Source organism: Lissotriton helveticus, chromosome 8 (genome assembly GCF_964261635.1).
Source record: "Lissotriton helveticus chromosome 8, aLisHel1.1, whole genome shotgun sequence".
Classification (NCBI taxonomy): Eukaryota; Metazoa; Chordata; class Amphibia; order Caudata; family Salamandridae; genus Lissotriton; species Lissotriton helveticus.
In genome coordinates this window covers 301,715,947-301,742,178 of record NC_136069.1, presented here as the reverse complement: position 1 = coordinate 301,742,178, position 26,232 = coordinate 301,715,947, and the positions used below count along the sequence as shown (strand labels likewise).

Sequence of the window (26,232 nt, the reverse complement as noted above, 5' to 3'; positions counted from 1 at the left end):
GGGGACAGACATTGTAGGACCAATGGACCCCCAAACAGCATCTGGGCACAGATTTATACTGGTGGTAGTGGATCATGCCACCAGGTATCCAGAAGCTATTCCCCTGAGGACCACAACAGCTCCTGTTGTGGCAAGGGCCCTACTTGGAGTTTTCTCCAGAGTGGGGTTTCCAAAGTAGGTTGTCTCTGACAGAGGTGCAAACTTCATCTCAGGATATTTGACTGCAATGTAGAAGGAGTGTGGTGTCAACTATAAGTTCACCACCCACTACCATCCACAGTGCAATGGGCTTGTGGAGAGATTCAACAAGACCCTCAAAGGGATGATAAAAGGGTTACCTGAAAAGCTGAGGCAAAGATGGGACATCCTTTTACCCTGTCTTCTGTTTGCTTACAGAGAGGTCCCACAAAAGGGGGTTGGCTACAGCCCTTTTGAGCTTTTGTTTGGACATCCTGTAAGGGGACCCCTATGGATTGTGAAGGAAGGATGGGCGTTACCTCTCAAAAAGCCTAAGCAGGACATAGTGGACTATGTTCTTGGTATCCGCTCCAGGATGGCTGAGAATATGGAGAAGGCTTAGAGGCTAGCCAAGAACTTCAAAAAGCTTGGCATGACCAAAAGGCTGTGCTGACTGAGTACCAGCTAGGACAGAAGGTGTGGGTGTTGGAGCCAGTGGCCCCAGCAGCTCTCCAGGACAAATGGTCTGGACCCCACACCATTGTTGAGAAAAAGGGAGAGGTCACCTACTTGGTGGACCTTGGCACTCCTAGGAGCCCTCACAGGGTGCTCCATGTCAACAGACTGAAGGCATATGTTGACAGGGCAGGCATGGACTTGCTCATGGCTACAGATGGGGAACAGGAGGAAGAGAGTGACCCTCTCCCAGACCTGTTGACTCAGAACCCTGATGATGGTTCAGTTGATGGAGTGGCCTTGGCAGGCAGCCTCACTGACCAGCAGCAACAGGACTGCAGACAAGTTCTGCAGGCCTTTAGACATATGTTTTCATTGACACCTAGTCAGACTAACTGGTGCACCCAGAAGGTGGACACTGGTGACAGTCTGCCTGTGAAGAGTAAGATGTACAGGCAACCTGACCATGTCAGGGACTGTATAAAGACTGAGGTGCAGAAAATGCTTGAGTTGGGAGTAATTGAGCTATCAGAGAGCCCCTGGGCCAGCCCGGTAGTCCTTGCACCAAAACCTCACACCCAAGATGGTAAGAGAGAAATGAGGTTCTGTGTGGACTATAGAGGTCTCACTGCTTTCACTAGGAAGATGCTCACCCAATTCCAAGAGCAGATGAGCTAATTGATAGATTGGCTTCTGCAAAGTTTCTGAGCACATTTGATTTGACAGCTGGCTATTGGCGAATCAGGTTAGCTGAGGATGCCAAGGCCAAAACTGCTTTCTCAACCCCAGGAGGTCATTATCAATGGGTGGTAATGCCCTTTGGCTTGAAGAATGCACCTGCCACTTTCCAAAGGTTGGTGGACCAAGTCCTTACTGGGTTGGATGACTTTTGTGCAGCTTATCTTGATGATATTGCTGTCTTCAGCTCCACCTGGGAGGATCATCTGATCCACCTGAAGAAAGTTTTAGAGGCCCTGCAAAAGGCAGGCCTAACTATCAAAGCCACAAAATGCCAGATAGGGCAGAGTAAGGTTGTGTACCTGGGCCACCTTGTAGGTGGGGGTCAGGTTCAACCACTGGAGAGTAAGATCCAGACCTTTCAGGACTGGGCTCCTCCAACCACCCAGACACAGGTCAGAGCTTTCTTGGGCCTGTCTGGTTACTATAGAAAGTTTGTTAAGAACTATGGATCCATTGAGACACCAATTATTGACTTGACTTCTAAGAAGATGCCAAAAAAGGTTCAGTGGACAGTTAGCTGTCAAAAGGCATTTGATGACCTGAAGAAGGCCATGTGCTCTGCACCCATCTTAAAGAGTCCCGACTACTCCAAAGAGTTTATTGTCCAAACAAATGCTTCTGAGTTGGGGGTGGGAGCTGTGCTTTCACAACTTAATGTAGATGGTCAAGACCAGCCCATTGCTTTTATTAGCAGAAGGCTGACCCCTAGAGAGAAACGTTGGTCAGCTATTGAGAGGAAGGCCTTTGCTGTGGTTTGGGACCTGAAGAAGTTGTGACCATACTTGTTTGGCACTCACTTCAAAATTCAGACAGACCATAAGCCCCTCTTGTGGCTAAATCAGATGAAGGCTGGGAATCCCAAACTGCTCAGGTGGTCCATTTCCCTACAGGGGATGTACTTTACAGTGGGGCACAGACCAGGGACTGACCATGGCAATGCAGATGGTCTCTGTGAGAAGTTGGCCTGATGTGCAGTGTTCACTATTCTAGTGATCACTATATATCAGTCCAAACAACCCTTATTGATGATTGGTTGTAAGTCAACCTTATAGACCAGCTATCCTAGTAGCATGGATACGAGCAGTCTAAGGCTAAGACTCTAGAGGGCGTGTTAAGCCAGCTGTTTTACCATCACATTACCCCTTGAACACCCAGTGAAAGGACACCACACAAGTGTTATGAAAATAAACAATGTATTTATTAGAATCACAACAACCCTGTACTCTTTATGAGGACAGGGTGCTAAGCACACAACAAAACTCTTATGAAAATACTTGAGTTAGCACGTTATACACAAATGCCCGAGGGGCACGAAAAACCATATACTCTAAAAGTGGAATGCGAATTACTAGCAGGTAAGTAACGATTCTCAGAGGCTTTGGGATCGCTAGGACTGGACTACTGAACCTTTAGATTACTAGCAGGAGGCCTAGGGAACTCGGGTGCAGAGTGTGCACTCTCACGCGGGATGCGGGACAAGTCTATGGAAGCTAGAATTCACAAAGTTAGTGTTCACGGGCGAACCCGACCTGGTAGGGAGAAAACGACAGTGGATCCTGACCCTTAGATAGTGAGGCTATGCTGGGGCACCGAAATGCCGAAGTTACCTAGCCCAGGGGCTGCAGCTGCATAGGTCTGAAAAGACGTCGGGAATCCTCGTGCCGGACCTGGAGCCTGGAAGAAGGAAGTTGCTGGCAGCCGACCAGTGAAGAAAAGTTCGATGGATCCAAGCCTGGATCAAGGAAGAAGAAAACCTGAAAGCAGAGGGGACCAAGTTCTTGAATCACTAGCCAGTGATTAAGTGGGCACCAGGATGGCACCGGGCGAAGTCACCGCAGTCAGGTGAGTGGGCGCTGCTGGGCTCTGCAGTCTCTCGGACCAGGAGGCGTTGTCGGCGACCAGGATGGAGGTGCGAGCTGTCCCACGAAGGTTCTTGCTGTCGACGTCGCTGGACCCAGGATTGGGCAACAAGTCTTGGCAAATGCAAGGCCCACGCGGTGGACCTAAAATGGCGTCTTAGCCGGACCAGGAGGGTCCAGGGTATTTCTCCGATGGAGGGAAGCAAGGGCCAGTCTGGAGCAACCAGACTAGCAGCAGTGTTGTCGTCGGGCGTCGTTCAGAAGGCCACAAGCCAGCGGGCTAGTAGCCAAACAACGCGGTGAGCAGCAAAAAGCAGAAGGGCCACACGCCGATCGTGGAGATGCTGGGGGGCTGCTCTTCGGTACTGGAGCTGCTCAGGGTGGGGGCTTCTCGGACCCCAAAGCACTCACCAGGAAATTACTCGGTGGGCTTGCTGTGCAGAAGTCGTGCAGTCTTGGCGATGGCCGGTCCCTCGAGGTCTCGTCGCACCCACGGTTCTCAGCTGTGCTGTAGAGGTGGGTAGAGGTCAGAGGTGCCAGGGAAGCCGGGTCTCGTCGAGCTGGGCAGTCGGATTCCGGAGGAAGGACGTGCAGCAGACCGCAGTGTTCTTGGATGGTGCCTGCGGATGCAGGGTGACTACTCCTTAGCCACAAGGGAGAATCTTGAGGAAGAAATCGTGAAGTCCTTTCGTGGAAAGTGGTATCTTGATTCCAAAGATGATCTGATTTGGAAGGGGGCCAGTCCCTACCTTTATCTGGGAAAAGGGGGCTGGCACGCGACTAAGTCCTGCCCTAGGGGTGGGACCAGGAGGGGGGTGGTTACACCCACTTCCTTGGCGGGCTTTCCCCAGGCCAGGGGCTGGAGTGCCCCTGGAACTGGTTTCAGCCGGCCTATGCACAGTGAGCACCGGGGTGCCACTTGCAGTCACCTTCCTCTGTAGCCCTGCCTACCTGGAATACACAAAACCCTGTCTGGGACGGTGCTGGCACCGCCCCTGGCAGGAAACCCTTTGTCCTTGCCTCCTGCTCTGGGAGGACTCCCAGCAGCAGGAGGGCAGACTTGTGTCTCGGTGGCAGCATCCATTTTGTGGAGCTGAGGCTATGTCTGACTTTAACCGGGGTTAGGGGTTACATACATGTCGTGTCCCTCTAGAAGGGTGGAATGCTAACCCCGTCGCCAGAATTGGCGAGGGGTTAGTATTCCAATTCGTATGACACCTTACTCGACATGTTTTGATAAAGCGATACCAGAGTTGGCATATAACCGCGAGGATTATAATGCACTTAAGAGTATATGGTATGCGATATCATGGAAACGGCTAAGGGATGGATCCCGAAAGCCGCAGACAGGCTCAGCTCATGCCAGAGCACCATCTCACACGATTCCAAGCACTCTGCCTTCAGGATTGTTAAGGCCTGCCATAGGAGTGACTGATAGGAGATCTGTGTGTCCATTTTAGGGTTAGATATAGGTATACTATATCTAAAGCAAAGGGTGAGTACACCACCTTGCCCCAGCTGTCGTGCAGCCAGTTGTGTCAGTTTAGTTAGTCAGCCCAGGGGTGGCATAATACATGCTTCAGCCCCTGGGAGACTTCTGGGTACACCTCAGCCCTGGGTACAGGGACTTGGAGAGGGCCCAGTGCCAATTCAGTACCTGAGTACAATTTGGATAGAGAGAACAGCTAGGCTGTGGGTCTGATTAGCAGGCCCACAGCCAGGGAAAGTCGTAAACCAGTGCAGCAAAAAGCAAAAATCTGGGTGATCATAGGATTGCAGACCCTACTCTCCTACAGTCTCTCCAGGTACTTCGAATGAATGAATAAGGTATTTATTGAGCGCACGGTGGCCGAACGGCTTCCTGGTGCTGAGAGCTCTACAGGTCACAACAGAACAGGGCCGAGGAAGTTAGCCGGAGTATGCCTGGGCAAACAAGAAAGTCTTGAGCGCTTTACGGAAGTGTGAAAAGATGGGAATAGAGCGCAGAGATAGAGGAAGGGAGTTCCAGAACCGGGGGGCAAGAACAGAGAATCTGGTACCACCAGTGCGGGATTTGCGGAAACGAGGAACAGTGAGGAGGGCAGAACAAGAGGAACGAAGGGTACGGACAGGGGTGTGAGTGGAGATCAGGGTATTGATGAACGCCGGAGCAGAGCGGTCAACCGCCCGGAAGACTAGACACCCTAATTTAAATAGGGATCTCTGCAAGACCGGTAGCCAGTGAAGTGATTTAAGGACAGGAGTGATGTGATGAGTTTTGGGAAAATGAAAAATAAGACTAGCAGCCTGATTTTGAATTGCTTGGAGACGGCGAGTTTCGTAGGCAGGGATGCCAACGAACAAGCCGTTCCCATAATCAAGGCGGGAAATAATAAGGGCCGAAATAATAATTTTAAGGGAATCCAGAGAAAAAAAACGAGAAATTTTTCGGATCAAACGAAGGGAAAGAAAGCAGGAGGACACAACAGAGCTGACCTGGTCGTGCATTGACAGGTCCTGACTGACCTTAATGCCCAGCGTTTTAACAGAGGAGACCGGGGTAGGGGAGGGACCGAGAATGGGGGGCCAGAAAGCAGAGGACCAAGGACTGGATGAGCCACCAGTCAAGACAAGCTCGGTCTTGTCTGGGTTGAGCTTGAGATGATTGGCGCTCATCCATCCAGAAATGAAAACCAAAGTGGAGCGAAAAAATGATAAAGAGTGAGAAGAAGAGGAAAGATTAAAGACGAGCTGGAGGTCATCTGCGTAATTATACACAGAGACCCCCAGGTCAAGAAGAGAAACAATGAGGGGACGAATATAAAGGTTAAAAAGAAGGGGAGAGAGGGAGGAACCTTGGGGAACCCCACAAGACACCGGGAGGGGGGAAGCGGAGAAGCCAGAGAGGTGAACAGCTTGAGAGCGACCTGTAAGAAAGGACGCAATCCAGGAGAGAGCAGAGCCCCGAATGCCCGCTGCGCCGACACGGTCAAGTAAGATGGTATGATCAACCGTGTCGAACGCAGCGGACACATCGAGGAGAACCAGAGCTTGAACTTCCACTTAGAACTAAAGACACAACTGGTCAAGGTTAGTCTAATGTCCCTGCGTTTGGGGGGAGTTATGTAGGAGAGTAGGGTCTGCTTTCCTATGGTCACCCCATTTTTTTGCTTTTTGCTTCACTGGTTTTTAACTTAATGTGGCTGTGGGCCTGCTAATCAGACCCACAGCCCTGCTGTTCTCTCTCTAAATTTCAACCCATGTACTTTAGGTACATCACCAATTGGGATTTGGGTCACTCTTATGAGTCTCTGTACTGTGTACTATAGGTACCCTGGGAATGGGTGCACCCAAGGCCTACCAGGGGCTGCAGCATATCTTTTGCCACCCCTGGCTGGCCATCCAAACGGACACAACTGGCTGATCACTCAGCTGGGGCAAGGTCATGTAATCACCCCTTGCTTAGATATAGTATTCCTATGTCTAACCTTATATCTGGACACATATGCACCTATAAGTCACTCCTATGGCAGGCCTTAACAATCCTGAAGGCAGAGTGCTTGGTTTTATGTGAGATGGTGCTCTAGCATGAGCTGAGCCTGTCTGCAGCTTTCGGAACCATGTCCTTATAGCTGTTCCAGGATATTGCCATACCATATACTCTTTAGTGAATTATGAACCTCGCGGTTAAATACTAACTCTGGTTTGGCCTTATCAAAACATGTCGTGCAAGGTGTCATACGCTTTGGAATACTACCCCCTCGCCAGTTCTGGCGACAGGGGTAGCATTCCACCCTTCTAGAGGGAGAAGACATGTTCCTTCCATTAATCCCAGTTAAAGTTAACCAGAGCCTCAGCATCAAAAAATGAATGCTGCTGCTACAGACACAAGTCTGACCTCCTGCTGCTGGGAGTACTTTCAGCGAGGGAGGCTTGGACAATAGGTTTCCTGTCACAGGGAGGTGCTACAGGCTATAGTGTATTGGGGCAGGGAGGGCTGAATGAAATGAGACACTGCCTGGGGCACACAAGGTGTCCCATGCATAGTCCAGTTCAAACCGGTGCTGGGGCACTCCAGCCCCAGCTCTGGCGCACTCCAGCCCCAGCTCTGGCGCGAAACTGGACAAAGGGAAAGGGGTGTAACCACCCCCTTCCTGGTTCCCACCCATAGGAGGGACCTAGCAGGTAATCCAGCCCCTAGATTTGGTATATAGGTAGGAGCTGAGTCCCAAGACTTTAGATATATCCTGACTGAAACTCTGATACGAAACTCTGGACCTTCGACATCCTACTCGACGTAGAAGACTGAAGAATCACCCTTGTGGTCAAGGAGTGACCACCCTGTGCAAGCAGGAACCCTCAAGCGCTCAACGGTTTGCTTTGTCGTTGCTCCCGCCGGAGCTCGAACACAGAGCCTGACAAGACCCGGACTTCCAGGCATCCAACAGCCCGATCCACAGCCACAGCAAAGCTGAGACCCGTGGAGGCGAAGAGAGACGTGGGACCGGCCATCTTGGAAAGCCAGCGAATTGCTTTCAGTGCAACTTCTGAGGCACCCTCGAAGTTGTGCATTGGGGATTGAGAAGCCCCAGCCCACCAACTGCACAGAAGATCACCTCTCCACACTCACCGAGTGCTGCGCGGGGCTCTTTTGCATTTTCCTGCTCGACATGTCTGTCCGGTCACTTGCCCGTTGGCTAGTGGCCTCTGTGACAACGAAACCTTGAATTTCCAACACTGGTCTGGTTGCTCCAGACTGGCCCTTGCTCCCCTGAAAAGGAGCAGCCCATCAGACCTTGCTGGTGAAGTACTGGGTTTTTCGGAACCCAGCGGTGCCAGGGACACACCCTAGGACTTCGGGTCCTTCCTGTTTCAGACTACAGAAACTCAGAGTCTTCTAGGTGAAGTCAAAGATCGAGTTTATTGGCTGCAACCAAGTAGCAGGCGTCCTAGAAGTACAACACGGTGTATATTCTCAGGAGACTGCTCAATCTTACAAAGCCAGCCTTCTCTCTTTATACAAAATATTATGCTTCAGGCAAACATTCCTTATTTTACAGTTGACCATTCGCATATTTTCAATACAAAGGAAAAGCAGAGTCATGATGACAAGCCCATATTTCAGTTTGTTCAGCCCACAATCAATTAACCAGCAAGGCCCAGTATTTTATCGACGAAACCCCAATAAACCCCAATAAAAACGGGCGCCTCCTCCTCGTAAAGCAGGTCATAAAGAAAGAAACAGAGGCAGGTGTGTGTAAGATTAGGAAGGGTTTGTGTGCGATGAAGGGTTTATGGCATGTTGTGCCTTGATACTATCTCGACCGGCCACTGGGAACTGACCGAACAGGTTTGGCCTTGGGCAGTGGAGTCAGCTTGCCCAGGTCGTGCAAGAGTCAGCAAAGGTGTACGTGTTCTTCAGACTTGTTTTTGGCCTTAGTCACCGGCCTATGTGAGGGCAATCACAAAATGGCTGCCGTATACAAAATGGAAGCCGAGGGTTCAGGGCGAAAACTCAGAATTCAGGGTGATTTCGTCACTCGAATATGACGAAAATGCTTGTGCATAGTCTACTAGTCATTCTCGGTCTGCTGATATCAAAATCGTCATGATACGATGATGTTTATGACACAGGTCCAGAATTTTCAGGACCACACTGGTCTGATCCAGAAGCCATCTTCGATTCCTGCGTGGGTTGCATTTGCCAAGGCCTGTTGACTCCGAATCGAGAACCGACACCGCCGACAGCGAGAGCCTTCGTGGGACAGTCCGTATCCAGCTCCTGGTCATCGTCGACATCTCCTGGTCCACGTGGCTGTAGAGACAAGCTTCACGACATCACCTGATTGCTTCCCGACATCGCCTGGTTCCTTCCTGGTCACTGGCTAGTGATCCAGACTCTGTACCCTCTGTTTTCAGGTACTCTTCATCCTCAAACCACCCTTAGATCCAACCAGACTCTTCTCTCCTGGTCGCCTGCAGCATCTTTTTTCCAAGGCTCCATAGAACTCCACGACGAAACCCGACACACTTTGACACCTATGCACCCGCTTCCTGTGGGTGAGGTAACGCGAGTACTGCGGTGCTCCTGTAAAGATTAACTCTCCTAGTGTCCTAGTTTCAAGTGGTTAGCTTCTAGTCCAGTCGGAAGAATCCTAAACCTTTAACCTTCTAACTTTACGCACCCATTGACTTCTATGTGTGCACGCGTGTGCATTTAGACACTGCACCCGCATCCCGTGGGCCTCCTGCTCCCTAACTTCTGTTAGTCCAGTGTAGCCTCAGCGATTCCCAAGGCCCTAGGCCTTACCATTGTTCGTGACGTGGTTCTTATACCACTATTTTAGTATATGGTTTAGCGGGCCACCAGGGCCTATCCATATTTGTGCAACTTTTGTATGTTATATTAAGTTACTTGGTATGCGCTTGTGCTCCTGTTCTCATAAAGAGTTCAGAGGGTTGTTTTAGAAATAAATACATATATATTTTGAATATATAACCTGTGTGGAGTCCTTTCATTTGGTATTAAAAGGTTTGCATTTGGTAAAACAGCTGGCTTCACATGCCCTCTTGAGTTTAGCCTAAGACTGCTTTTGTCCATGCTACCCCTAGGATAGCTGGTCTATAAGGTTGACTTCACAACCATCACCATAAGGGTTGTTTGGACTGGTGCAAGGTGCTCACTAGAATAGTGAACATCATATACCAGGCCAACTTCTCACACTGATCATGTCAGGGACTGTATCAGGACAGAAGTCCAAAAGGTGTTGGAATTGGGAGTAATTGAACCTTCAGATAGCCCTTGGGCTAGTCCAGTGGTCCTGGTGCCAAAACCTCACACCCAAGATGGTGAGAGAGAGATGAGGTTTTGCGTGGACTACAGAGGTCTCAATGCTGTTACTAGGGCAGATGCCCATCCAATACTCAGGGCAGATGAGCTCATAGACAGGTTGGCATCTGCCAAATTTCTGAGCACATTTGACCGGACAGCTGGCTACTGGCAGATCAGACTGGCTGATGATACAAAACCAAAGACAGCATTTTCAACCCCTGGTGGACATTATCAATTTGTGGTAATGCCCTTCGGTCTGAAAAATGCACCTGCCACATTTCAAAGGTTGATTGAACCAAGTCCTCTCATGCCTGGATGACTACTGTGGAGCTTATCTAGATGATATTGCTGTCTTTAGCTCCACCTGGGAAGATCACCTGATGCACCTGAAAAATGTTTTGGAGGACCTGCAGAAGACAGGCCTAACTATCAAGGCTACCAAGTGCCCGATAGGGCAGAGTCAGGCTGTATACCTGGGCCACCTTGTAGGTGAAGGCCAGGTTCAACCATTGCAGAGCAAAATCAAGACCATAATGGACTGGACTGCTCCAACCACCCAGACTCAGGTCAGAGCTTTTTGGGCCTGACTGGGTACTACAGGACATTTGTCAAGGGGTATGATTCCATTGTGACACCCCTAAATGACTTAACTTCCAAGAAAATGCCTAAGAAAGTTCAGCGGACAGTCAGCTGTCAAAAGGCATTTGATGACCTGAAGCAGGCCATGTGTACTGCACCAACTCTGCAAAGTCCAGACTACTCCAAAGAATTCATTGTTCAAACAGATGCTTCTGAGTTGGGGGTAGGGACTGTGCTATCACAATTTAATAAAGATGGTCAAGACCAGCCAGTAGCTTTTATTAGCGGAAGGCTGCCCCTAGAGAGAAACGTTGGTCAGCTATTGAGAGGGAGGCCTTTGCTGTGGTTTGGGCCCTGAAGAAGCTGAGACTATGCTTGTGGTCCATTTCCCTACAGGGTATGAACTTTACAGTGGAACATAGACCTGGGAGTAACCATGCCAATGCAGATGGACTCTCCAGATATTTCCACTTAGAACATGAAGACTCAACTGGTCAAGGTTAGTTTAATGTCCCTGCTTTTTTTTTGGGGGGGGGGGGGGTTGTGTAGGAGAGTAGGGTCTGCTTCCTATGGTTACCCCCACTTTTTTCTGTGAATCTCTGGTTTTTCGATTTTAGTGTGGCTGTGGACCTGCTAATCAGGCCCGCAGCCCAGCTGTTCTCTCTCTAAATTGATACAATGTACTTTAGGTACATACCAGATTGATTTCTAGGTCACCCTTGTGAGCCCCTGTATAGTGTACCCTAGGTACCCAGGGCATAGGTGCACCCTAGGCCTACCAGGGGCTGCAGCATGTACTGTGCCACCCCTGGATAGCCTTCCAAATTGACACCACAGGTCTGTTCTTACAGCCTGGGTATGGTGGTGTAATCACCCCTTACTTAGATATAGTATACCTATATCTATATACCTATATAGACACATATACACCTATAAGCAACTCCTAAGGCAGACCTCGACAATCCTGGAGGTAGAGTGCTTGGTTTTATGTGAGAGGGTGCCTTAGCATGAGCTAAGCCCCTCTGCAGCTTTCAGAACCATCTCCTTATAGCTGTTCTATGATATAGCCATACCATATACTCTTAAGTGCATTATAATCCTCGTGGTTAATGCTAACTTTGGTTTGGCTTAATGAAAACATGTTGTGTAAGGTGTCAAACACTTTGGAATACTACCCCCCACCCACCAGCTCTGGTGGTGGGGGTAGCATTCCACCCTTCTAGAGGGAGAAGACATGTAGTTACTGGTAAACCCGGTTAAAGTTAAACAGATCCTCACCATCACAAAATGGATGCTGCTTTCACAGACACGAGTCTGCCCTCCTGCTGCTGGACGAAACTCCGGCAGGGTAGGCCTGGACAATAGGTTTCCTGTCCAGAAAGGCTTTAGTGTATTGTGGCAGGGAGGGCTGCATTCGGTGAATGCTTTCCAGACACTGCCTGGGGCACATAATGTGCTCCATGCATTTCCCAGTTCAAACCGGTTGCTGGGGCACTCTGCCCCAGCTCTGGCGCAAACCTGGACAAAGGGAAAGGGGTGTAACGACCCCGTCCCCAGGTTTCACCCATTGGAGGGCCCTTGAAGTTAATCCAACCCCTAAACTTAGTATAAGTATAGGATCCCAGTTCCTAGGACTTTAGATTACCCTGGACGAAACTCTGAAACATAAATCCTGGACCTTCGACATACCATTTCGACTGTTAGACGGAAGACATCTCCCTTGTGGTCAAGAAGCGACCACCCTGTTCAAACCGGCACCAACAGCATCTTTGCCGGTCTGCATTTTCGAGGCTCCCGCCAGATCCCGAAGAATCTGCGACACAGGACACGGACTTCCAGACATCTCTGACCCCGACCTTCGCTCACAGCAAAGCTGAGACCCATGGCGGACACGAGAGATGTGGGACCGGAACTCCTGGATATCCTGCATTTTGCTACCTACACCGACTTCCCGAGGTATCCCGAAGTTGTGCATTGAGGTGCTTGAAGCCCCAGCCCCGTTTGCACCGAAGCTCAGAGTCCCCCACTCCACGAGTGTCCCGTGGGCCCCGCTTTTGCATTTCAGCTCGATGCATCTTCCCGGTTCCTAGTCCGTTGGCTAGTTATGTTTTGAGTTTGACAATTTACAAAACTTATTTAAACACACCTGTATGCTCACTTTTAGATTTCTAAATCGATGTCCATTTTTGTTTAAGTGTCCATTTTTTTGAAGACCTTTTGCCCTACATTTTGATATACAACGTAAAACCATACAGGTGTTTTTTTTTTACATTTCTTAAACGTCAACTAGACCTAGGGACGTTCATTGCTCCTGAGGCGGATGCCGGGAGCTAGCTTGCTACGAATACATTTTAAACTGGTATTAGTGCTCTATGCTCCTGAGGCGGAAGCCGGGAGCTAGGTTGCTGCTGTGTATAATTTTTAAACTGTTTACTGCCAGCACTTTTAATAAAATTTAAATTGTTCATTTTTGCACCGGACACCTTTCCCCACGCGTGAGCGAGCAGACTCACCTCTTGCTGTGCCGTTTCAGGGACCTCACACAGTGTTCCCTTAGCCGATTTGGGCTTTCTGCATAACGGGTCCTCGAGGGGCCGATTCACCAGAGCGGCCATCTTGGGGGAGGACGAGGTTGCCGCGCTAGTTGTTGGGAGGTAGGGCTGGACCCGCCGCGCTAAAGCGCATATATTCAGACGGTCCTCCTACGCGCTAGCGTACGCGTTAGCGTACGCGCCTTACCGCGCCAAAGGAGCGCCTAAGGAAAGCCCGTCTGTGCCCGTCCGTGCTAGGCCGGGCTAGGACGTGGCTTGGGGGCTATAACAATGGAACCCTTATCTCCTAAAACCCTTTGTTATAGTGGGGAACAGCTTAGGGCATTCAGAGGTGGCGTTAAGGGGTCAGTTGTCCTAAGGAGACACTGCCAGAGGAGGTAATGTCCCCCTGTCCACATTGCAAGCCTATAAAGCTAGTGAGTTGCAAAAGTAACTCCTTCACATTCGCCCTGCTAAATTGCCGATATCTCCCGAGGCATGCGGTGGAAATCCATCTGCTCCTAGAGGAACGCGATTTGGATGTACTTTTTTTGACTGAGACTGGCTGACCAATGCGTCCGACCCAGATATAGTCCAGGCGCTCCCGCCCAACTATTCTATTACCAGGCAGGATCGTAAGACAGGGCGAGGAGGAGGTGTGGCGATTATCTATAAAAACACCTTAGTGTGCAGATCCTCTGAGAGTCCACTTGTAGAGTGCGAGAGTCTTGGCTTTTCCATATCCTTCTTGCCCACTTGCACTTTCTCAGGGATCTTGGTATATAGACCACCGGGTGATAATCATGACTTATGTAACAACCTTCTAGACAAGACCTCTCCATCAGTAGTGCCTCTAATTTTTCTATCTTGGGCGACCTCAATATTCACCTTGATGAAGCGGACGCTGCCTCATCGCAGTGTCTGCTGGATACCCTGGGAGTAGTACATTTGGAACAAATTGTGGCAAGCTCCACTCATGTAGCTGGTCACCTACTAGATCACTTTTTTACCAATCTTGGGAATATCGTCTGTGGTCAGCCTAGCTTTGTTACTTGGTCAGACCACGCCCTACTTTCTTTTGTGTGGTCCCCCTCAATACATAATCACAGGGTCACCCTCTCAAAGAAAGTCAGTCGAATATGGTCGAGACTACCGGTAGAGGATTGGGAGGAGGCCCTGAAGAGATGTCCACCAGCTCCCCATGATGACCCAGTGGTAGCTAACGAAGCCTTTGAGAACTGGCTTAATTCCACCTTAGACGGCACCCTCCCCAAAAAAGAGGTTCGGCATCGGGAGGGCCCTAATAAACAACCGTGGTACTCGGGGGAACTCAAGGAGCATAAACAACTATGCAAACGGGCGGAAAGGAAGTGGAGAAAGGATTTTGCCCCTGCGACGAAAAGTGAATATAAATCATCTTTGAGATCTTACAAAAAACTACTAAAATCTACACAAGCTGCATATTATCAGGGTAAAATCACGGAAGCAGCTAATACCCCCAGAGAAATTTTTAAAATTTTTCAAACTCTGGTCGCCACCCCTAAGGCCACTAGGCCTGCTCCTAACCCACAGAAACGCTGTGAGGACCTAGCCGCTTTTTTCGCTGCAAAAGTGTCTAACATCTACTCCAGCTTTGCGCCAACTGCACATATTCCAGATAGGATGGAGAGCGAAAACGGGATGTCTGAGGAGGTAGCCCCAGACCTGTCTGGAGTTCTTAAAGCCTTCCCGCTACTAGATCTGGCTACCGTGGAAAGTCTCCTCAACAACCTGAAATCGGGCTCCCCTCTGGATGTTGCGCCTCCGGCCGTTCTCAAACAGGTATCGGGGACGGTCTGCTCGGCGATAATGCAGGTCATTAACGCGTCTCTGACATCAGGAGTAGTTCCCCCCAACTGGAAGATGGCAAAAGTCAGGGCCCTGCTAAAAAAATCTAGTTTGGACCCTGAAGACCTGGCTAATTACAGGCCCATTTCTCTGCTACCGGGTCTCAGCAAAATAGCTGAAAAACATGTAAATCAGGTCCTGTCTTCTTCTATTGAGACTGCGGGTTCACTACATCCTACCCAGACAGGGTTTAGAGCCAAGCAAGGAACGGAGACGGCTCTGGTGACGGTGGTGGAGGCGGCCAGGGGCATTGTGGATGCGGGAGGCTGCGCTGCGGTGGTCCTGCTGGACCTCAGTGCAGCCTTCGACACTGTGAATCATTCCCTTTTGCTGCACCGGCTACGTCTTGCAGGGGTTTCCGGATTGGCCCTTAAATGGCTCCATTCTTTTCTATCCGACAGATGTTTCTCCGTCTTTGAGGAAGAGGTATCATCGAGCCAGCTGTAATTGAATCACGGCGTTCCCCAGGGATCATCACTCAGCCCCACCATGTTTAACATCTACATGAGACCTTTGGCTGAGGTGGTGCTTCCCTGGGGAATCCAACTTGTCACCTACGCCGATGACATGCAGCTGGTCGTCTCCCTGGTGAGGGACGACACTTTAGATCAGGGGATTAATAATTTGACCCCGTGTCTCACCAAAGTCCTGGAATGGATGACCTACTCTTTTTTAAAGTTAAATGGGGCCAAAACGGACATCATGCTCTTGGGTTATAAAGCCCCAATTAACCTGGACCCCTGGTGGCCACATTGTCTGGGACCCGCTCCGGTGCCTAAGACTCAAATAAAAAGCTTGGGGGTCTGGCTGAACTCCTCTTTAGGATTCCAATACCAGGCCAAGAAGGTGGCCGCGACTTGTTACGGATTGTTGAGGGTCCTTAAGAAAGTTTTGGATCTTCTTCCATTTGAAGCCAGACGCGTGCTGGTCCAGTCGTTGATTCTTTCGCGCCTGGACTATGCAAATGCTGTCTATATGGGGGCCCCAGCAGGTCCTATATAAACTCTGCAATCTGTGCAGAACTGTGCAGCTCGTCTGCTCATGAAAATCCCTAAACGATGCTCGCCAAAGGCCTCACTTCGGTCGCTTCATTGGCTGCCAATCCAGGAGAGGATTATGTTTAAAACCTTGTGCTTGGCGTATTAGTCCATCCACAATGTCGGCCCAAACATTCTCGGTCCCCTGTTTCGTTGCCATCAATCGGTGAGACCTCTGAGATCTAACCAGTGAAATCTGCTGGTAGTACCCAGGGTGAAGCTAGCCCGGATGGGCGGCCGCCAGCTTTCCTTTCAAGCAGCCAAGGGATGGAACAAACTCCCAGATAACATCAGGCATGAAACTAACCATCTGGCTTTCAAGAAGCGTATAAAGACATTTTTGTTTCAATAATGTCTTTTCACGTCCTCTGGTCTTACAGCGCTGGGATGCTCGAGGGTAGCCATGCGCTCTACAAGAAAGTATTCATTCATTCATTCATTACACACGTATGCATGGCTCATTGGTATGCTATTGCTTGTAAGAGAGATTTAAAAATCCACTAGTCCAGTGCAAATGTTAGCAGAAAAGTCAACAGGTAACAGTTAACAGAGGAGATTACCATTGATTACAGCCACAACGGGGTTGATTTGCTTTGTGGTTGAGCAGCTGCAGCAGAGGAAGGACTTAAGAAAATCAGCTCCATGGCGAGAAAGGAAGTGTGAAAGTGAGAAAAGGTGAGTTTCTGCCTTTCCAATCCATCAACTCAGGTGTGGAGGTTTTGCCGCCACAGTCACGTCGGCAGGAAGACATATTGTGATTGCCTCCGGTGGACAAACTGCCTGTCCGCCCTCCAACAACCACTTTTGCTTATGGTGCCGTCGATGCCGGAGAACATACATGGCGGAGCCAATAGCACTCTGACAGTCTTTCGTCCATCAACCTGCCAGCATCTAAATAGAGCTGGGCAGAATGCCTATTAAGCGGACGGGAAATCTGTTGGAAAAGGGACGGCAGGACCATTACTGCTAAGATCTGGATCAGGCCAAGTGTCTGGAATTACCTGGAATGAGGTGGTAACCCTAGCAGAGTCACTTTGCAGGTCACTGGGAGTGATCAATGTATAAGGTGTCCTGTTTACACTCATACTTTCAACTCTGGAAGGGCTTTAGGAGGTATACACAACTCTTATGTCAATAAAACTCTGTGTTGAGCATTGTCAGAATAGCTCGTATATCAGACAGGTAGAATTTTAGACACCTCTGCGGTAGTTGGAACATGATGCAGTAACTCTGTTACAATGAGAGACTTAGCTAGATCACTGAAGCAGGCCATATTTTTTCACTGAATATGCTATTCCGCTCCATGTATGGCTTGATTTGGAGTCCCTGTTACACCGGCAAGAGAAAATACATTTGTCCAGCTTTACTCTAAAGTTAAAATGTCATAAAGATTAGGTCTGTCTTGAGCAGACTCAAAAGCATTAACACATTGCAGATTTAACCTTTTTTGGACTGTCCAAGAAGCCAGAAACAGTAAAATAAGTGATTTATATACAGCTCTAATCTATCAGAAAAAAAGTTATATTGTTTCACTTGTTTAATTCTGACTAATGAGGAGTTTTATGTTTTAACTGTGTTTGAGGGTTGATTTTCAACAGAATATTGGCCACTTATAAACAGTAAGTTGTCAATTTATGGGGTTTCCAGTTGTGCATTTAGGTGGGTTTACCTTGCCTAACCCTAACACACACACACACACACACACTATCCCCTCATTCCCCCTCCTATTTACCCCACATAACCATCTCTCATAGGTTTAGCACTTAGGGTCACCAACATGGCCTGCCAGAGTGGCAGGGACGGTTTCATAAGAAGTGCAGCGGTTAGATGTCACCATATTTAGGTTTTCAGATACAAATCTCCAACGTTAAAGGATTGCAAGGAAAGTTTAATATCTCATTCTCAGGCAAGACAAATCTGAGCTAGATTCTGAACTAGTAAAAGAACCTTATTACAAAAAATCTCTATCTGTAGAGACAAGGAGTGGGCAAGATAGCCATCGAAATGATCAACCTTCAGAAAGCCCCAGTGGGACATTAGTGATGCTCGTACCAACCGGAAGACATAGACAAGCATAGGACAGCCTATAAACTAAGGAGAAATCACAAAGGAGTTTCACAAATAATTAAAAATATTGACACTATCGTCTTGGGATACAAAAATGCCTTTCACATGTGGACAGGTGCTTTATATATAATACGCTGCCATACATCAGATGTTCCAAACAATATATATCTTTGGTGATGGCAAGGTACTAGAAAACATCTGGGAGGATCAGAATAAATTAACATCTCTCTGATATGCTTCAGGTAGATGGAGCACATGACAAGTTTGCAAGTACCCAGGCTCAGATTTTTACCTTTGTCAAAAATATTTGACATTTACATTATTAAATACCATTATTTTTTCTTCACCGTTGACAAAATGAAATACTTTTTTGTCGCTGTGGTATTTTTTTTTTATGATGGTTCCTTTATTTTCACATAATACCCAAGAGTGTATCATCACTTTTGACTAAGATGCCCAAAAACAAAAAGGAGCAAAGTAGTGAACTTAAGAAAGAATTTCATCAAGGATGACTGTTGCTTTATCTATCTACTTAGCAACCCCTGTCCCCATGTGTCTCACAGTTACGTCTTCCATTTAAAAGTGAGGACATTAACTCAGACGTTTTACTAGCATTGCAGAGAAAACGCTCTCCACAGCGACCTGGCATATCTGATTAAGCACTCGTCAGCTATGGAGAAGACCTTCTAGGATCTGAATAATACTAGATATGCATTCATTCATGTGTGGACTCTGCGGCCTTCTTTGCTGTTAGCAGCCTCCTTTTTTGCCACATTCATAGATTAAAAAAAACCTCACATGCAGGATTACAGAGTATCAATAAAATACTGATACTTAAGCCAAGCGAAAAAAAGGATCAGATTTTAATGTTATCAAAATAATGCAGTGACTTAGAAATCATGCAACAGCAATATAGGAACTGTTTAAATTATACAACTGTTTTTTCACAAAGTTACCATGAAACAATACTAGGAAAAGTATTTGTAACAATCCATGATAATTGACAATATCATGCTAGTGACACCTTTTCAAAACAAAAGTAAGAAAATGTTGACATACTTGTGTATTTTCATTTAGTGCTTTGTCCTCCTGCCACGGTGCCACTGCACCAGGTATCGTAAAAACCACATTTCGGAACTCTATACTCAATTCGGTGACATAGGTGATTTTGATAATGACAGTCGCTTGCGGTGGTAAGTTTCCAACACTCACAGTAAAAACATCCTATAACAGAAATGTACCATTAATAATGATATGCACATTACACTAACTCTCAAATAACCTGGCGTCAAAGTTATGTGGGTAAGCCTATAAAAGGAAAAATTATATTTTTCAATCATTTATCATATACAAAGTTTCCATTTAAAGAATCATAAAATGCAACAAATAAAGATTCACAAATTGTGGCTCCTTATATGAAATGTAAAAAAAACATTTTTTTTCAGAAGTGGTGGCAATTTACGAACCAACTTCTAACGAATCCATTGTTATTTTGTGAACCTCCAAATGAATTAATAGGTTTGTTCTCAAAATAATGATTCTTAGTGGGTTGCAATTCGACCAACCATGAGGTAGGTAACAAATTGCGACCCACTAAGATTAGCGATAACCATCATGTCTGTGACTGCCTTTAAATAAAGAAATATTTTTTCAATGCGGCTCGTTTTCCGTAAAAGAAAACAGGATGCTTTTTTTTTTTTAAAGCAACAAATATTTTTTTATGGGTAGGCAGTGGTCTCAAGCACCACTGCCTGCTCATAAAAAAACATTTTGGGGAACATTCACTAAGAGGAAGGGATCCCCTGGGGACCCCTTCCCATTTGCAAATGGCTTACCACATCTCCGTTGAGGAGGTGATCAAATATTAATGTTTTGCGACTACATAGCTTACAGATTTGGTACGCCCTCAACATGCCCCTTCCAAATGCAGAATCTGTATTTATTCCAAAACCCAATTAGTGATTCGGTAAGATTCGGTAGCATGTAACCAAATCACTATTTGGGTTTGAAGGCTGACGCTGCCCAAAAGAGTTGCCTCTTAAGGATGCCCTTCTCTGGCAACAGAATATTTGGCAAGGAATTAGATGAAGTTCTGAGAACATCCATTGAATCTCAGAAGCACACCCAACAATTCTGCATTAAGTAGAAGATGTTTGAGAGTGGTAAGAGAAGAAATGGCAGTTCCAAGAAGAAAAGATCCGATTTTTACCACAACAGATGAAGGTTTCAATTAAGGGGTATTCAGCTCAACTCCAATTCTCGACAGTCCGGAACTAAAGTCGGACAGAAACAAAGGTCCTGACTAGTCTAAGAAACAGGTTATCTCAGCTGGAGGTCGACTTCTGCTCTTCCACCAGAAATGGAAGGACTTTCAGACAACTGGGTGCTCTAGATCATTTCTCATTGTTATTCGATCAAGATGTTGCCTCGTTTTCCAAAACCCCATTATGTGAAAACAGAATGCCACTGAACAGGCGAGAAGATACCGGCCCTCTGCAAGAGTATTTCCTCATTCGTCAGGAAAAGAGTTATCATTCCAGTCCCCTTTCAGCAGAGAGGAAAAGGGTGTTACTCACATGATTTTCTAGTAAGGAAAGAAGGTTCTAGCGTCAGTTCTGGGGTTGATACATTTTCAGATGATTGTAGTTCCTCCCTACTAAGACGATCTGCGAATTCAAGCGCCATCTCAAGAACAAGATCTGATGAATACATAGGCTATGGTGCAAGCTCTCCAGAATTTCATATTCCTGATTAATTGGGAAAAATCTTGCTTGACACTGTGCCATAACCTGGAATACAAAGGAGCAATAGCCAACACCAACCAGGGACTGGTCTTCTTATCAGACGCCAGGAGGAAGAAACTTCAAGATGCCTGGCGAATTTACTGTCTAGGTTGGAAGCTTCAGTAAAACTCAGGCTAGCGGTCCAGGGAGATATAGTACTGAAATAGAAAAACTTATTTTTTCTATCTTGTAGAGACTCCTGAGACTCGTCTTTAATTCACTGGACTAAATTCTCCTTATTTCTCTCTTTCTCTAAGCAGCACCTTTGAGTATCATCCCTTGGTCTCATCTACATTAGGGGGGCAGCAGGATACAGGAGGCCATCAGTCTCAGCAGCCTCAGACTCAACCTCATTGAAATCCAGGACAGAGGCAGAAAGATCAGGATCATAGCTGGAATATCTTGGACTCTCTTTCTTGGGAAAAGGCACAAAACCGAACTGTGTCCCGAATGGTTTAGATGAAGGAGGGTGTCAGAGAAAGAGTTCGATGCGACTTCGGCACATTGACAACTCTGCCTTCAACAGCCAGTCCTTGAGGTAGGGGAAGACTGGCATCCCTGACCTCAGAAGATATACTGCTACCACGGCAATCCCTTTCATGATCACCTGAGGTCCTCCGTGGAGACCAAAATGCTCCTGTCTCACCATGCATGTAGCGCCGAAGGGCCAAGAGGAAGGGTACATGGAAATAGTTGTCCAGTAGGTCCAGTGCTACCATCCACTCTTCTGGGTTGAGGGCAACCAAGACCAAGGCCAGTGTGAGCACCTTGAAGTTTTCCTACCGGAAGAAGGCATTCAGAGGGTACAGATCTAAAGCAAGCTGAAGGCCTCGGTCCTTTTGAGGCACTAGGAAGTATCAGGAATAACAACCACATCCTACATCTGGTGCAGACACCCTTTCAATAGCCCCCTTGGCCCAAGGGCTTGCACTTCCTGTCACAAACAGAAAGATGGTCCTCTGTCAGTTGTTGGGGAGATAGTGAAAGGTGCAGTGTGGTACTGCGGAAATGCGCAACAGAGGGAGTCGGCAAGGAGCCAGAGCATAGCTGCGTCAAACTCTTCAATCTGTTGCAGATTAGAAGGTGGCCCAAGGAACTTTGATTGTGATGGAACCAGTTGCAGGATCGGCTCTGATGTCAGCAATCTCCGGGAGCAAGATTGAGATTCGTGGCACCGCCCTGCACCCGCTCAGGGGAATGCAAGTAGTAAAATGGAGCAGAGTTCCACTTTCATTTCTTATGTTTCTTTTTAGACTTACTGGATGATTTTGAATGTGATAAAGACCAGTCTCGTGACTGGTTTCGGTTACTCTTGGATCGAGAACGAGGCAGAGCAGTGAGCTTGGATGGGGACTTCCAGACAATTTCCAGGGTCCACCTGCCAGGTGTTATGGCCAGAACTCTAGGTCATTCGGGTGCTGGTAGTGCTCAAGAAGGGTAGTGCGAGGGACGTCGGTGTTTGTCAGGGCGGCTTTAAACCTTTCCTCCAAGCCCAGCCCGCGATACGAGAACGTACCTGTGTTAGCCACACTTCTCTGGAAGTGTGGCTGGGCGGTGCGTGGTGTCGTCGGCCCCCTGGCTCCGGTAGACTTCGGGCTGGTATCTCCAGGCGTCCTCCTCCGCTCTCCGGGCTTGGTGTCCTCAGTACCTCCACGGCTTCTTTCCTCCTACTCGGCCCACCCGTCTCCTCCGCTGCTGCAATCTCGCCTCCTCCGGGTGAAAAACACACCTCTTGTGTCCGACTTCAGGGATTTTCAGTGTCCGCGTCCGTGACGTCATCTAAGGGGCCGGCATCTCCCGAGAACTTGGCCCAGTTAAAGAAACAGGGTCCCGTCTAGGCCTGCGTTAGGCCGAACGGGGAACTGACGTGACTCCAGGCTCCGGTTGCTGTGGGGAGAGAGACGATAAGTCCGGAGGGTACCGTTTCCCCTATCATGCTCCCGGGTCGGCTCTCCTCGTCACACACTCCTTTTGTTCCGTTGGAGCGAAGAGCCCTTCTAGGAACATACCATTGAAAACGCTGTTTCAGATGGTCGGGGCCGGCTCCCTGGAGGGCCTTAAAAACAGTGCAAAGGGCTTTAAATTGAGTCCGTTGTTTGACTGGGAGCCAATAAAGCTGTTTTAGTTCTTTCTTAACCGAGACAAACTTGGGTGTCCAAGTCAGCAATCTGGCTGACGCATTTTGCAAGAGTTGGAGTCTGTTTAGGTGTTTTATTTGGATATTTAGATAAATACTGTTGCAGTAATCCAACCGAGACATAATGAGGGCCGTGACCACTGTCCTGAGACTTTCTGCTGGTATAAAGGACTTTATCTTCCTTATAATTCTGAGACGGTAAAAGCTTGCTGCGACAACACCATTTACTTGGTCCCCGAAGGTGAGTCTGTTCTACATTATAACCCCCAGGTTCTTTGCTTTCTTAGTCGGCTCGGGAGGGTTACTAAATTCTCCAGCCACCAGTCTGGCGTCCAGACGTTCATGTTATTGCCAAATATAATGACCTCCGTTTTGCTCGAATTGAGTTTCAAGCAATTTGAGGACATCCATGACCTGACCGCTTTCATACAATCATGGAATCTCTTTCCTGTTTCAGCCTCTTCCCCATCCCGGAGTGACAACACTATTTGCATGTCATCTGCGTAGGATGTCAATTGGAGCCCAAAAGATCTTATCAGGGCCGCTAAAGGTGTCACATAAACATTAAAAAGTGTGGGACTGAGGGACAAGCCCTCCGGTACTACACATGGAAGCGAAAAAGGTTCAGAGCGGTCTTTATCTAGGTCCACCGTTTGAACTCTTTCTGTGAGGAAAGATTTCAGGAGGTTTTAGTCCCTGCCTTATACACCGCCATCTGACAACCGGTCCATCAGAACCTTATAATGGACCGTGTCAAAGGCCGCCGAGGGATCCAACATAATCAATACCGCGTTCCCTCCTTGGTACAGGGCCTCCCTCATTTCTCTATGGATTTTATTAAGGCCAGCTCTGTGCTGTGCTCTGTCCTAAATCCATATTGTGTGGAATCTAGTGTCTTATTTGTTAGAGGAACATGCTAAGTTGAGCATCAATGGCTTTTTCGATCATTTTAGCCGGTAGGGGGAGTCGAGAGATAGGCCTATAATTATTAGGGTCCTTGGGATCAAGACTTTGTTTTTAAGCAACAGAAGGATGGATGCGCTCTCTCATCTTTTAAGAAACTGACCAGATTTAAATATGGCATTGAACAATGGGGTAAGTGCTGCACCAATGAGCTCTGGGACTAGTTTGATCACAGACATTGGGCAGGGGTCATGATGAGATCCTGATCGAATGGAAGCCAGGCCAGGAGTTTAATAAGAGCTTGCTCCTCCAGTGGTGAGAAACGGTCTAAAGCCGATGTAGACTTGGTTTCGCTGGGCATAAGCCCAGCTGAAACCCCTGTTTCCGCTATCAGGTTGGGCATAAATGAGGAAAAAAATAGCTTCCACCTTCTGCTGAAAGAAGGTGGCTACGTTTTTACACATTCAGGACTGCTTTGATTTATGGAAGTAATGGGGGAAGTTTGTTTTGTAATTGTTTTAAAGAATTCTTTAGAGGAAGATTTTGCCTGAGCGATTTGCTCAGTAAAGAACAGCCTTTTAGTATTAAGTAATAGTTTCTTATAGAGGGTGAGGCTTAGCTTATAGGACTCTTTATCAGCGGTTTTATAGCTTCTTCTCCAGGCGCGCTCTAAGCGTTTACACGGGTGTATTTGCTTTCTCAATTCTTCCACGAACCAAGGGGCTGATGGCTGGGTTCGCTTGGGGGTCCATCATTTCCCTGGAGCTAAGTTATTGCATGCAGTTTCTATCCACTCAGTGTAGGCAGAGGTGGCATCCTCTACTATTGAGGGAAAAGGGCAAACCGTTTTCTTAAGTAGATCACCTAATTCTCCGCATTTGATATCCTTCCATGCTTTGATTTCTATCTCTTCTTTGGGCTCTGACATGTGTTGATGGGGGTTGGAGTATGTCAGTTTAAACTGAATGGTGACGTGGTCAGTCCAGGCAAGTGGTAGCGTCTCACTGCAGGTCAAATTAGGGCTGTTGGTGAAAATCCCATCTAAGGTGTGTCCTGCTACATGGGTAGGGCCTTCTACAAGTTGCCTAAGTTCCCCCCGTCCATCACTTGTCCCAGGCTAATTGTGTTGGGGTTGCAAGTATCATTGGATCCTGCCACCCACTGGCATGCTAAAGGCGTTTGGCAGGTGGGGATGCAGGGGGGAAGTGGACTGGGCGCAGTCTGTTGATCGAGGTCACGGGAGCGGTGAGCACTGAACGAGAAACTGCTGGGTGCCATATTTGTGTTTGATTGGCTGGCGATATGGGATACCTCTGCCAAAACTACAAAGGTAGCAGTAGGGCGGATGTGGCTGGTGAGGTGTGGCAGATAATTCGAGGAAGGTGTTGTGGCCCTGCTCTCCTTGTTCTGCTCGAGAGTAGGGTCTGCCTTGTCCCCAAACAGGCGAGTCGAACGGCATGTCCATGAGGAGCGACAGGAATACTAGAGTACCGCAGCCAAGCATGGTGGTGAAGCACAAGTTACTTACCTTCGGTAACAATATATCTGTAAGAAACATTAGTTAGTGATAGATTCCTTACCTTAGAATATCCCCAGGCGTTAGACTGGATCCGGAAAGTTTTCGTCAGCAGTAACTCTGCGCGTCGGAAGGTGGCGTCGTGCGGCTCCACGTCCGTCGCTGGCGTCCTAGGCCCCGAGATGACATCAAGGAGACTACTTAAGTGCCACCAATGCGCGCTGATGTCAGTTCGTGACACGACTTTCCGTGCCAGGAACGCAGAGCCATGCAAGAAACTGACCATTGGTGCCATGAAACTAGGGCCCTGAAAGGAATGACCGTAACCCGAGAAATCAGTTCACAGAACGGGGAGGATGGGTGGGGCGGTAAGGAATCTATCACTAACTAATGTTTCTTACAGATATATCGTTACTGAAGGTAACTAACTTTTGCATCTGAAAGAAACGCAGTAGTGATAGATTACTTACCTTAGAATAGATACCCCAGCAATACCAACCCCGGTGGAGGGTCTGCGAACCAAGATCACACCAGAAAGTCTCGGAGAACAGAGTGGTCAAAGAAGCCGTCCCTACGGACATGGCTGTCCAGGCAGTAGTGCTTGGTAAAAGTGTGCAGCGAGGCCCACGTGGCTGCCTTACAGATGTCCTGCAAGGGAATGCTGCGCCCCAAGGCAGTAGTGGATGCCGTTGCCCCGGTAGAATGGGCACGCAGCCCCACAGGAGGCTCCTTAGCCAACGAATAACAG

The 26,232-nt window shown here is 48.0% G+C and overlaps 1 protein-coding gene across 4 annotated transcripts in view; it reads right to left on the bottom strand.

Moving 5' to 3' along the window:
- The window catches only part of PARP4 (poly(ADP-ribose) polymerase family member 4), a 2,216,130-nt gene that overhangs the window by 1,596,309 nt on the left and 593,589 nt on the right, over nt 1-26,232 (bottom strand). For all 4 annotated transcript variants that reach the window (XM_078657066.1, XM_078657067.1, XM_078657068.1 and 1 more), the window contains one exon: nt 19,205-19,369. In XM_078657066.1, coding sequence (XP_078513192.1) covers nt 19,205-19,369 — 165 coding nt within the window. The remainder of the gene's footprint in view (nt 1-19,204; nt 19,370-26,232) is intronic.